This window comes from Setaria viridis, chromosome 4 (assembly GCF_005286985.2).
Source record: "Setaria viridis chromosome 4, Setaria_viridis_v4.0, whole genome shotgun sequence".
Taxonomy (NCBI): Eukaryota; Viridiplantae; Streptophyta; class Magnoliopsida; order Poales; family Poaceae; genus Setaria; species Setaria viridis.
In genome coordinates, this window is record NC_048266.2 from 4,617,306 (window position 1) to 4,630,413 (window position 13,108).

General features: G+C 43.2%; 2 protein-coding genes across 2 annotated transcripts; one reads left to right on the plus strand and one right to left on the minus strand.

Moving 5' to 3' along the window:
• Positions 1-205: 205 nt before the first annotated feature.
• LOC117852685 (uncharacterized) lies at positions 206-4,088 on the plus strand. The gene is made up of 10 exons (XM_034734882.1): positions 206-548; positions 1,091-1,227; positions 1,326-1,499; positions 1,877-2,113; positions 2,185-2,285; positions 2,377-2,449; positions 2,549-2,617; positions 2,787-2,894; positions 3,246-3,371; positions 3,759-4,088. The coding sequence occupies exons 1-10, from the start codon at positions 221-223 to the stop codon at positions 3,951-3,953; spliced, it is 1,548 nt and encodes a 515-aa protein (XP_034590773.1). The 5' UTR covers positions 206-220; the 3' UTR covers positions 3,954-4,088.
• Positions 4,089-4,263: 175 nt separating this feature from the next.
• Positions 4,264-12,144, minus strand: LOC117852683 (subtilisin-like protease SBT6.1). Its single transcript, XM_034734880.2, has 10 exons — positions 11,505-12,144; positions 10,311-10,439; positions 9,714-9,866; positions 9,346-9,462; positions 8,879-9,063; positions 8,192-8,455; positions 6,882-7,965; positions 5,813-6,358; positions 5,034-5,094; positions 4,264-4,947 (listed from the first exon to the last, which is right to left on the minus strand). The coding sequence occupies exons 1-10, from the start codon at positions 12,018-12,020 to the stop codon at positions 4,856-4,858; spliced, it is 3,147 nt and encodes a 1,048-aa protein (XP_034590771.1). The 5' UTR covers positions 12,021-12,144; the 3' UTR covers positions 4,264-4,855.
• Positions 12,145-13,108: the final 964 nt, after the last annotated feature.

Below are 13,108 nucleotides of genomic sequence, written 5' to 3' on the forward strand. Positions count from 1 at the left end.
GGACATGGATCCAGTGCAGTTGCAACTACACTGGATTTCGCGTGAAGACAGATCTTGGTCCTTGTGTCAGTTGTTACACTGTCCCTAGCACACAGACGTAGGCTGATGTTCTTTCTGTTCGACTGTTCCCGGCACGCGTGACGTCAGCCAAATCAGCTTCGGCAATCGGCATCCGCCCGATCCCACCCGCTATTATATATCCAATCGACGGCCGCCCGGCATGGCCGCAGCGAGACTCCGTTGCGCGGCCGCCATCGCCGTCGCCACAGCCACCCCGGCCGTCGCAGCGCCTCCGCTTCGCCGCCACCCGGCCTTCCTCCCCGTCCCAGGCGCCGCCCGCCTCCGCCTCACGTCCTGCCGGATCCCGCCGCCGAGGGGAGCGGCGGCCGCGGCCATGTCGTCGTCAGCGAGGGCGGAGCACGAGGCCGGCGCGTGGTACGCGGTGCCGGGCCTCAGCCTCCGGGACCACCGGTTCGCCGTGCCGCTCGACCACTCCAGCCCCGACAGCGGAGCCGCCATCACCGTCTTCGCGCGAGAGGTCGTCGCCGGTAGGTCGCGCTTGCTTGTCCAGTTGTCGTCCCCCTCGCCTGCCTGCCTGCCTGCGATCTGCCGTACGTGCAGCGTTCTGTGTGCGGCCTGCAGTTTTTGCTGGATGCATGTGTGGGTGTGTTTATTTGTGAAGTTGGCACGTCATCATTCACTAGATTCGGACATGAATGGTGACAAGGCAGTATGATCGGTAGGTGCTAATCGGTGCCACTGCACCAGACCGGCCTGCTTAAGTCAATCCTATGTGTGTATCTCTGAGACAATGAAAAACTAGGACCAATTCTTTAACGAAACTGATTCTTAGGTACCTATCATCATGAAAACGATGTGGCAAAAGGGAGAAGAAACCTTGGCGAAGCCAATTCATGAAACAGTTTAAATGGAGCTTTTGTAATGTATCTGCTGGTTTAGGCTTGTATCTACGTGAACTGATCTTATATTGGGAGAGCTAGAGCCACAACTTGCTTAGTGCCTTAGTGCTTCTGTGTTACTATCTTTCCTGCTCAAAATTTTGATGGCCGTCATGTTTGGACTGTTCCAGCTGGGAAAGAAGACGCATCTCTGCCTTATCTGTTGTACCTGCAAGGAGGGCCTGGATTTGAGAGTCCTCGTCCCACGGAAGCAGGCGGATGGTTAAAGAAAGCATGTGAAGACCACCGTGTTGTGCTGTTAGATCAGGTAAGAATGCACGGTCGAATTCCCTGGATAGATCCTGAGCTATCTTCGTCTTTGTTCTCCCCTTGGATTGTCTTATGCTTACATACTTCTTAATTCAGCGGGGCACAGGATTATCCACACCATTAACACCATCATCTCTTTCGCAAATTACATCTCCAGCAAAGCAGGTTGAGTACTTGAAGCATTTCAGGGCGGATAATATAATTAAGGACGCAGAATTTATTCGTCTATGTCTTGTACCAGATGCCAAGCCTTGGACAGTCCTTGGACAGGTATACTATCTTAAAAGCACTTAATAGATTGATGATATCATTGTAACCCTTTAGGTACAAATGTATATCTAGTTCCATCTAATCTAAACTTCTAATAGTGAAAAAAAAGTTTCTTGATTTCTGTTTGTCGTTAAAGTCACTGAAGTATGTGAAAAGACATAGGGGCATGAAAACTAACTCTGTAAATAACATAAAGCTAACTGATTGATACTTAGCTCTCTGCAGACAAAACCTTAAAATGGATTTTGTTTCACACAAACCTCCCTTGCAATTTCTAATTATTGATATGGATATTGCATGACGTAGGACAGAGTAATGTATTTTTTAGTTCTGTAGCACTATTCTTACGCAACCATCTACCCTTTTTTCAATTACAGAGTTACGGTGGATTTTGTGCTGTTACATATTTGAGTTTTGCTCCAGAAGGCCTGAAATCTGTTCTTTTGACTGGAGGGCTTCCACCACTAGGTGAGCCTTGCACTGCACAAACTGTATACAGAGCCTGCTTTAAACAGGTTCAACAGCAAAACGAGAAGTACTATAAGAGGTATCCTCAAGATATACAAGTCATTCATGAGATTGTAAGATACTTAAGTGAAACTGAAGGTGGAGGGGTAAGTAAATTTTTACAATGAAAATTTCTGTGGCTTTGGAAATTTGTTCTTATGCGGCATTTCTTTTACAGGTTGCTCTTCCATCTGGTGGCAGGTTAACTCCTAAGATGCTGCAGTGTCTTGGACTGTCAGGTTTGGGTTCTGGTGGTGGATTTGAAAGACTGCATTATCTGTAAGAAATGCATTATCTTCTCATTCACAATTTGAGGAAAGAACACAATCTATCTGATCTGCACCATACCTTGCTATTTTGTCCAGTACAGGCTTGAGAGGGTGTGGGATCCTGTACTAGTTCCTGGAGCTAAAAGGAGAATAAGCTATTACTTCTTGAAAGAGGTAAAATCTTTGATAGTATTCTTAATGTTGTTCTTCTAAATCTTTGAAGCAATGTCCTAGTGTTTACATTTGCTGATATTCTAACATTATACTCTTTAGTTTGAAATGTGGTTAGGTTTTGATCAAAATCCTCTTTATGCCCTTTTGCACGAGTCTATCTACTGTGAGGCAAGTTCTGAACCTTATAGTAGTACTAATACTACCTCCGTTCTTTTTTATTTAGCTCTGGCGAGCTCAAATTCGAGCTAGTCAGCATCAAATGAAAGAGTACAGAGGGAGTAATAATTAGGTGGTGGTACAACAATACTATGAAGTATTCCTTTGTTTATGATCACAGGGCTCTTCATCAAAATGGTCTGCTGAAAAGATTCGCGGTGAATATGAAAGTTTGTTTGATCCTGTTAAGGCTACAGAAGAAGGCCGTCCTGTGTATTTTACTGGAGAGGTAGCTCCCATATCGAGGAAATTATCATTCTCTTGAGCTTATATTCTGGGTTCCCATCATCTTTTGTAGAAGGGATGGTACTCGATATTTATAAATCCCTCACAAGTTTATCTGTAAAGCAAGACCAGCGCTACCCCTTCCGTACATGTTTGGACATCTTGCTGAACCCTCGGGCAGAAACATGTTAAAAGGAACTTATGCAATGCCAATTACATGCTATGAGTTTATTCTTTCAATCTTGGGTCAAACTATAAGCAGAAGCTGTCAACTAGCTCCTGCTATTTGTTTATTTGACATGTCATCACTTCCCTAAACTTCTATTCCTGACATGATGCTGTTTCTCATACACAGATGGTATTTCCATGCATGTTTGACGAGATCCATGCTCTACGAGACCTAAAGGAGGCTGCCCATTTATTAGCTGAGAAGGAAGATTGGCCTCCACTATATGATGTTAGCAAGCTGAATAACAACAAGGTTCGTACTTTATAAGAATCATAATCCTTTGTATATGTCATGTTGTACCATGCTGTAAAAAAGAGTCATCTGTTGATAGTTACTGGATACATCGCAATGTTACTTAAAAGATGGATTTAAATTTGAATTTTGGCATTTCAAGCTAATTCCATCAGGTTTGCTTCTTAGTTCCATTGTTGGTGCTTATAGAGCAGTGTTACAATGTTTAACTAGAGTTCTTACAGAACAGTGAACTTAATTCCCATGAAGGTCTAGAGGACTGTACTACTAGGAATTTCATATTCATATGCTATTATATGTTACGTCTTTATGCAAGATCAATATGTTCTAGCAAGCTTGCAGCATTGGGGCTTTGCTAAACATTCGTGTGGGCATGGCATCCTGCAGGTTCCTGTTGCTGCTGCGGTCTACTACGAGGACATGTACGTGAACTTCAACATCGCCAAGGAGACCGCCTCCCAGATCGCCGGGATCCGGCTCTGGGTGACCAACGAGTACATGCACTCCGGCATCCGCGACGGTGGCTCGCATGTTTTCGAGCATCTCATGGGTCTTCTGAACGGCAAGAAGCCGTTGTTTTAGCTGTTTTGAAACCCTACTGTGTAGGTTCGAGTGACAGTTTACCTGAGCTTATTATGATTTAAATACGCCAACAATACGGTCTGTTCAATTTCTTGTAGATGAAAGTGAAGAAATGAATCGAAAACATTTCACCAACTGGAGTACCATTGCATAATCTTGTTCTGCGACTACATCATAGAACTGGAACTTGCTATGTTAGGCGAATTGTTGCAAATATTTTGGGCATATGGAACAAATATTTAGGCGAATTGCTATGTTGCATATATACATTTGTGTCCCAAAATGCAAACAGATCCTCGAGTACTTGCTATTGACATTGTGCCAAGACAATGTTCTTTCAAACAGATTTGCTTCTTTTTAAGAACGATACAAAATTTTCTTTACAGACTTGTCAATAAGCCTAAGCCTCGTTTGTATCTGTGCCAGCTCATGCTACTTTTGCCCCTAGGGGCTTATGGACCTACTGAGAAGCTCAAATTCACCTTCGCCACATCCCAAGGTGATGGGAAAGAGTTAGCTGTAGCTTCTCACCTAAAGAATTAGCTCTCAGAGATTTTTGTGGCTATAGCTTGTGTCACAAAGAACAAAATTGTGGATGACTACAAGCAACTACATGTTGATGTCACAAATGCCTGAATCCTGACAGATAATGAGCTTTCCATGTGGTTGCACAACTGACCAATCAGCTCTCTTAAGCTCGAAAGTTAGCTGAGCCTCTTGCTGCTGAGTCAAAATGTGTCTTGATGGACCCCATGAGCAAGCTGAAAACAGTATCAGGAACTTCCAGCTGCTGAAATACTTTGTCATGTTGCGCAGATGGAGCGCTTCTTTTCTACCCATCATGACTGGAGGCCTGAAACGTAGCTGCTAAAACCCCTATCCATCCTCTCAAGATTGTCACATTATACCATACTTGTTAGCCGACTAGCCACCGACCCTTTTCTTCGTCGGCGGCGTTTTTGTTGCACTCTATAACTAAGGTACAACATAAGGCCTGCATGTTGGAAAAAGGATTAAGGAAAGGAATAGCACAACATGGTCATAAATTTAAAAGTTAATCAACAAGTATTTGCTACTTACAAGCTGTGGCCGCTAAGCAAGGTACCATCCACTGGCTTGCCATTAACATTCCTAAGTCAACCTGAAAAATAAAAATCAGCATATTCCAGCAACATCCAGTGGATAAATCTTAGGCACTGCTTCGCTTCTTCTAACTAAAAGATAACCATAAAATGCACAAGCTTCCACAAAACTCTGTGACCAAAACTCTAAAGAAACAACACCTGAATCTCTTTCTATAATCTATCATCAACATTGAATTCACACATAAAGGAAAATATTGTGCATGTCAACATGGCAGGCTTTTCTACTCACTACAACTTTCTGCTTTTCTACAGCCTTGAGCTCTTACTTAATTCTTCACTGCAAATCATTCAGGGTTCTTCCTAGTACACAATATCTGAAACATTTTTTCCCTTTGAAAATTAGAACTTCATCCACACAAATACCAATATAGATTTCAGGACGAGAAACTGAAGATGCCATAAAAAACACCATGGTAAATCCTGTTTAATGGATCTAGGTTATCATTTGGAGCTAAATGCATTTGCTACTCTGTAGAATTTGTACTCCAACATAACAGTACGAAGACACAAGTCTAGTTCTATCAACAAAACTGTTGGATTAGTGCATATAATGCAAACTCTGATGTACTCAGTGTTACATGAATTGTACAGCTCAAACTGGTCCCTGAAGCTACAATTATTCTTTCAGTAACATAGCTAGTTAATCATTTTCATGTATTGTACTCCAGCTGAAGACTCTAGTCAAAGTTCCTTAAGGGAAAGCAAGATTTATACCTCTTCATGACCAATAAAGCCAAAATATTCTCTTGTATCTTCAAACTTAGCAGCATCTGGTGTTGAAAGATTTATTTTAGTAGCATCTGGTGTTGAAAGATTTATTTTAAGTGTTTCGACTTTATCTTGTTTTCTGTCAGGAGTTTGCACTGTAACATTGAGAGAACTAGAATTTTCATCCATCTGGTATTCTGGGAGCTTTCTTGTTGTGCCTGTTGGTTGAACACCATAACCTTTCGTACCCCAAACCTCAAACCGGGAATCTTGGTGACAGATCAATTCCTTGCCAATGACTGTTGAGTACGTTGAAAAGTTTACATCTGACCTACGTGATGGCTGATGGATGTTCTCAAAAACTGGAAACTTTAACTGCGTAGTCTCCGAGAAAAGGACAGGATCTTTCACTTTATTGCCAGTGAACTCCAATATTTTTCTCAAAAGCCAATAGCAGTTCGTTACCATGTGACTACTGTCAAGACAATTTGAATCACCATAGACTGCAATCCTCCCTTCTCCTGCTTCCATCATTCCAAGAATCGAGGACAGCTGCGAGAAACCAATAAGCCTTAAATATTAATACATACAGCAATATAATATATTTATATAATCAACACTACCATCAGACAAGATTATTGTGTGGTACAGTGTGGTAAAAAATGTTCTATTCACCAGAGGAATTGAACACTGAATGGGTAACTGTGCTCCTTAGCATTCATTTTTTATTTAAAAGGGATAATATATTTCTTATCTGTTTTCATCACCAAAACTATTAGCTTTAATGGGTGTTCCATTTCTATCCTTATCAAATTAAATTGAACACACTAACTGAGTGTAAGGATGGTAGCTTACATTACAATATTATTTTTGGAATTTCGGAATAATAAGTTGTAGTAAATGGATACACACTAAACAAACAGACTTTACTTAACCAACATAGTGTTATATGAGAATTAAAGATGCTATCAATGCCAGGTGAACGAGCTCTTTATCAGTTAGCTTAGAACCTTGCACTCACAGATATAGAGATGGTATCAGAAGTACTGAACTAAAAAAGGCAATATCCTCTAACCTTGCTTTTTCCCTGGGTGTTTTCTGTATCTAGTGTTCCTATGTGATCCTGCACAGTCCTTGAGTTTTCCTGGAGCTGGAAGCTATGCAAGAAACCTCCCGCTGGAAATTGCACTATATCAGTTCCAGAAGCATAGTGGGTCTGCTCACCATTTATTGAGAAGTCACCAGTAAGTATTTTGTCCCCCAAAGCAATGCCAAATGGTGCCAGAAGTTCATTAAGTGCAGGTACATTTGCACCCCCAGTAATTGGAGTCCACCAACTGCGGGTATTCTCATCAAAGAATGTCATCTTAATCATTGTATCAACATGGTACCACTCAGCAAAAACAGCAATGCCAAGTCCCTTGTGTATAACATCATCCCTAAGTTTCTGAATCTCTTCATCAAAGTATTCATCCTCAAGATCAACCATAAGCAATGTCCCATAATTGCTAGCATCAAAGCAAGTAAGTGGTGATCCAAGTGTCTCAATATAGTACCCTGCATCTCTTAGCATGTTGAACAGAATGTGAAAGTTCGTGTGCAAGTGATCACCATGCCAGTCAAGGATATCGTTATGAACATTAAGGGAATCCCTTGGAACATATCCTGACGGGTACTTGATATTATGATATTGGTCCCACAGTATTCTTTTTGACCTAACAGGTGTTGGAACTACCTTGATCTTCAAGTAAAGAACACATGTACTAGTCCGTGGGCTGCTTTCTCCATGAGCTGCTGGGGTATAAATAGTCAGAGTAACATTGCCACTAATTATGCCTGAGAACTGAGAACCCTCATCTTTAACTTGCAAATGTAGAGCAAGATACCCCGTCCAAGGCCAGATAACATCCGAGTAGGTGAAGTGAACACTAAGAAGATTGCCGATATCTTCAGAAGGTTGCCATAAAGGTTGATCCTTCACATAACCAATCACCCCCATCCCATTCAGAATTGTAGCATTGAAGATTACTGGCATAGCTCCAGCATACATGGGTTGGCGACAAAAAGGCCAGAAATATGGACACTCGGTGAAGTCAAGCATTGTAGGAAATATGCTTGCACGTGGTTGGTAATTTTTCAAGATTTCATATGACTGCCAACTGGAACAAATGGTGCAATAAATGAGTGTGATTTTGTGCAATGCTAGGGAAAGCAAAGGTCAATATGATCATGTTCCTGCATTCTAAATGGATGCACCCTTAATGTCGTAAAACAATGGAGACATGGAATAAGATAATTCTGAAATATCCAACAGGAAACAGACCTTGTAATTGCTCATTTTGTAATTTATGAAAAGGTATCCCAAAAGGGGGGCGAGAAACTTACAGATCAAGCTTGCCAGCACCTTGCTCGTACATGTTTGGCCCTGAAAGCTTAGAAGCACCCTCAACAAGGGCCTGTTTCATAGCAGCAGGGTTAAGGATTGATTTCCGCTTGTCTTCAGGTATAACACTAACAAGCAAGCATACTACACCAGCAACCACCGGGCTTGCTACACTGGTGCCTGAAAGGGTCTTACACCCTGTGCTGATCTTCGAACCAATTATATCTCGGCTATATGCAACAACATCAGGTTTCACACGACCATAACTGCAGAATAGAATACATACTTCTGAGAATGCTATTTCTTGAATAAGTAACGTGAAGCAGGTGCAAAGGATAATGGCTACATATAGTTAATTCTCCAAGTTTTCCAACAACAATTATAAGCTTGGTAAGGCCGTCTACGCTGGAATGTAGAAGCATTTCTTCATCATGTTCCAGCAAAACTATCAAAATTAGATTTTTAATTAATCCTCAAGCATAACTTAAAATCACGCACAGCAAGAAGTAATGGCTGAATCATGCTTCATCACTTCCAATGAAGTGTCATAAGTTAAAAGCAAAGTTACCCACAAAAGACAATACTAAGATACCATACGATACTTAAAGCAAGATAACTAGTATACAACCATCGTATGTGCAGATTGCGGGCATACTAAGAAAACTGTACCAGCAAGATAAAGAATGTACCCATGAGGAAGCTCCCAGGTAGTCATGCCCCGAGAGGAAAATGAAGCTATATGGTTATTGTAATCAATACCGCCAACACCAATGACATCGCTTTGATCAGCTGGGTTATTTAATGTGCCATAAAGAGGCCCATCATTTCCAATAGCTGATACCATAATAATGTCGTTTGCTGTGAGCTCCCAAACCTACAGAAACAGTCAATAAAAATTTCAAGTCTCACTAGAGACCTTGTTTAAAATAAAGGGTTTATCCACTCATCAAGCAGCAGATGTAAATAGTATTTGTGTTGGTTGTACAGTCAACAGCAGAAATACATAAAGGAAAATTCACAAAAAAAAACTACAAACACGAACAAAACAAACTTCCACAAATTATAAAAAGTGACTACCAGAACAATCAGGTAGCTAAAAAACAGTTGAGATGTGAAAACATACAGAAAAAATATTTAAACAATCACCAAACTTTACCTTCTCCACAAAGGGCAGATCCAGGTAATCAGGTCCACCAATGCTCAAGTTCAAAACATCCATGCCGGTTGCTATCGCGTAGTTAAATGCATCCAAGAACCATGAGGTGTAGGATATCTGCACTGAGAACAAGATGAAATTCTCAAAATCTTACCAGCATGCACTCCAATTAGAATGGTACCATGTAGATTTGTCCAAAAAAATGTTCATGATACTACAAATTAACTGCGATTCATAAAAACATGTTTATGTGGAAGTTGTTGAAAGTTGTGTTAGGAGAACTTCTAGATATCCAAAATGTCACTTTACGATTGGAGGGACTAGTTTTTGATGATACAAAAAGTTGCATATTCAGCCAAATCCAGTACCTGAGCATCTGTGAACACTCGAAAAGCATATATCTCAGTATCAGGTGCAAATCCAGGGCATTCTGCATCTTGACCAGCAATAACTCCTGCTACAAATGTTCCATGCCCAAGATTATCATTTAGCGTGTCTTCATTTGTCCAATTTGTGCGCTCCTACAAAATTAGTCTCTTAAGTAATTTTTTCACCTTGCTGGAACACAATAAGAATCCAAGGAGATGTGGTGTTCAAGATAACAATGTGAATTTAAGTTTGTCTTGCAATAGCATCTAATCTGGCAGAAAGTTCTGAACTATTTTGCCATGCGAGAACCATATGGCAGGTGACTGCAATTAGTTACTCCCACAGTTCCAACACATCAATACATGACTATTTGACATGAATCAATGCAACAGATAAATCACAACAGTGGAAAGAAAAATGTAAGGCAATGCCATCAATAGTGGTACGATGTTGTGTATGCTATTCAAGAACAGCGGCAAGCACTTATTTCAAGGTCCTATTTTTGCCTTTCAAATTTATGGTTTTTTTGAACTTCTGATGCATGCATTTAGTATTATTATCACTGCAACAAAATTGGCTAAATACAGTAGTAATACCTTAATATTGCGAAAGTGTGGATGATCAGACCGAATACCAGTGTCAAAAATGGCCATCTTGACTTTCTTGCCAGTGAAGCCTCTTTTCCATAATCGTTCAGCTCCAAGAAGAGATGTAACTTGTGGTCTCTGTCAAATGATAAATTTCAATGTTAAAACATGACAACATGGGGCCATATCAACTGACAAATTATGGACAGTGTTGTTGACTTGGAGATATGTAAGATCTATCCAACATTGTAACTGAAAGAGCTCGTATGCATAAATCGTATAGCGAACAATAGAGTTTGACTATTAAAATTACCATAACTAACATATATCCTTTGATTATGAAAATTACAGTTGTAGTAGTTGAGAAGATAGGTCATATTGTCAACTGCCGGATTACCATAAACGAGCATTAAATCACAACAGTAATTGAACTTCACACAAGCTGATATCAGAAAAGTAGCAACCCCAAAACAGACAGAGTAATAAAAGCTAGCACTCATTGTCTGTTAATGATGGATTGTCCCAACTTGCAGTTTGCAACAAATGCTTGAAAGAGCGTAGCAGTGATTACACTGATATTTGACATGAAGACGATATATCCCATAAACCTGACAATCCAATTAACACTATTTTTTTTACTTCCAAAGATAATGCCAGAAACAATAATCTTCTACACTCAAGGCATTCAATAATCTAAACCGAACTTCACATGATAGTAGCTAGTTATGTCAAGAATGTCAAAGAATGTATGTAAATGCAACATTATACCTAGCCATATGGTGCTGGGTCAGCTTGCGACACATCACTATCATGCACTTATGACATTGAACTGGGTTGCCTATCATGCACTTATGGCTAGTTCAGAATGCCCTAATTTCTAGTCAAGTACACAGTATACTCATTTCAGATTCCAGATTATATCTGATAATAAAAAATAAGGGCCCCTAAAAAATATGGTTCAGAAACCAGAACCCTAAACAAGTACAAAAGCCATAAGTAATAGCTTCATTCCAATACCAAGGTTCTTCAGTTGCTGAAAAGTTGAGAACAATCCCTCTCAGCAGCAGATAAAACATTTTTACGTATTTTTGGTATTCAGACTTTCAGAGCAATAACATAATGACATATTGGCATGCTCAACACAAAGAAACAGTCTTGCAAGGATCTTTGGTGGTTGTACCACGAGCACAAAAGCTGGCGTACCTGCAGCAGAAGCCTCCGCCCCCAAGTAGCAGAAGACGAATTTGCAATCTCTCCTCCCTCCTCTTCCCCCTCGAACGACATGGCGGTGAACAGCTTACCCCGCCGCGGGGGCGGCCGATCCGCCGCGGACAGGACGGACCGCGAGTACGTGGCGTCGGCGTGCACGTCCCGCACGCGGCCGAGCGCCAGGACCGCCGCCACGACGACGTCGCGGTGCGCGTCGCGGATCTCGAGCACCGCGAAGTCGGTGGGGAACGCGGCCGCGGGGTTCCGCCGCTCCACCCACCTCCACGACGCCGCGGGCGCGGCTCCCCCGAGCCCAGCGCCCAGGTACTCCCGGTGCTCCTCCGCGCGGAGGTACTCCACGAACCGCACCACGTACCTGGACGCCGGCGGGGCGGCCAGGGTTTCCCTCTCGCCGCCGCTGCCGCTGGGGGAGCCGGAGGGCAGGGGAAGGATGCGGAGCGTGAGGAGCAGCACGGGGAGGACGGCCGCGTACGCAAGCCGCTTCTCCATCGCGTCGGGCGGCAGGCGGCGGCGAGCGGATATAGCCGCCGGAGATCGGCGGCTGCTCGCCGTCAGCGCGTGGGGTGGAGGGAGGGAGACGAGACACGAGAGGCGAGGTTAATTAACCGCGGAGGTCACTCATCACTAGCGGGCGTTTTGACCGCATCATTCTCACTGCATCGCCAATTAATGCTGCGTTAGGAGGCATTTACCAGTGGTAAAACACCATTATTAACTGTAATATCAGTGGGCTTCATTATTCATCCTGCCATTCTGATTAGATCACAGGGAAATCCCGGCCCAACTTCCCAGGGCCACGATGAGGGAGAGGCCAGGGAAGAAGGAAGAAAGTAGAGGGCCGGAAGTGGATAGGGCCCATGAAGAGAGCACGAAACAAGCCCAGCACCAACTCGCGAGTCGTGAGGCGGTGCGGCGGGGTGCTCGGAGCTAGTTGTTTCGTTTAGCGTGCGTTAGGTAGAGCTGGAGACGATTCTCCATTGATTTCAGAAGGAGCTCTGCTTTTCTCTGATGATTCTGTGAAATAAATCTCTGAAATGAACTAAGAGGTTGGGAGCTGAAAGAAATAGCATCTTCTGATTCTGTAAAGTGACGTCCTGCTATATAAAAAGCAAAACGGACACATAATTGTGGTCCGTCGTTCAACCGTGGCACGATGGCCCTCGCTCCGGCATTCCTCAGTCGTCGCTTACAGGGTCCTCCACGCGAAAGCCGTGGATTTGGCCCTTCCCTGAATTGCGGCGTACCAGGTTTCCTCCTCCATCCGTTTTAGTCCTCCGTGCGGAACTCTTTTGGCCGTTCCCTACGCCGCCGATCCTTCTCCCTACATTGCTAGCCGCCGCCGCCCCTCCCTGCGTCACCGGCGCGCTGCCACCACTCCCTCCCTACATCGCCCCCGCGCCGTCACCACTACCTCCCTGCGTTGCCGCCACCTCTCCCTCCCTACGTTGTCGCCGCGCCGCCAGCCACCACCGCTCCTCCCTGTGTCGCCAGCTGCGCCACTAGCTCTCCCACCCTGTGTCACCCCCTCCCTGCGTCACCGCCTCCCGGTGACGGCCGGTTGTTGTGCAAGTCGGATG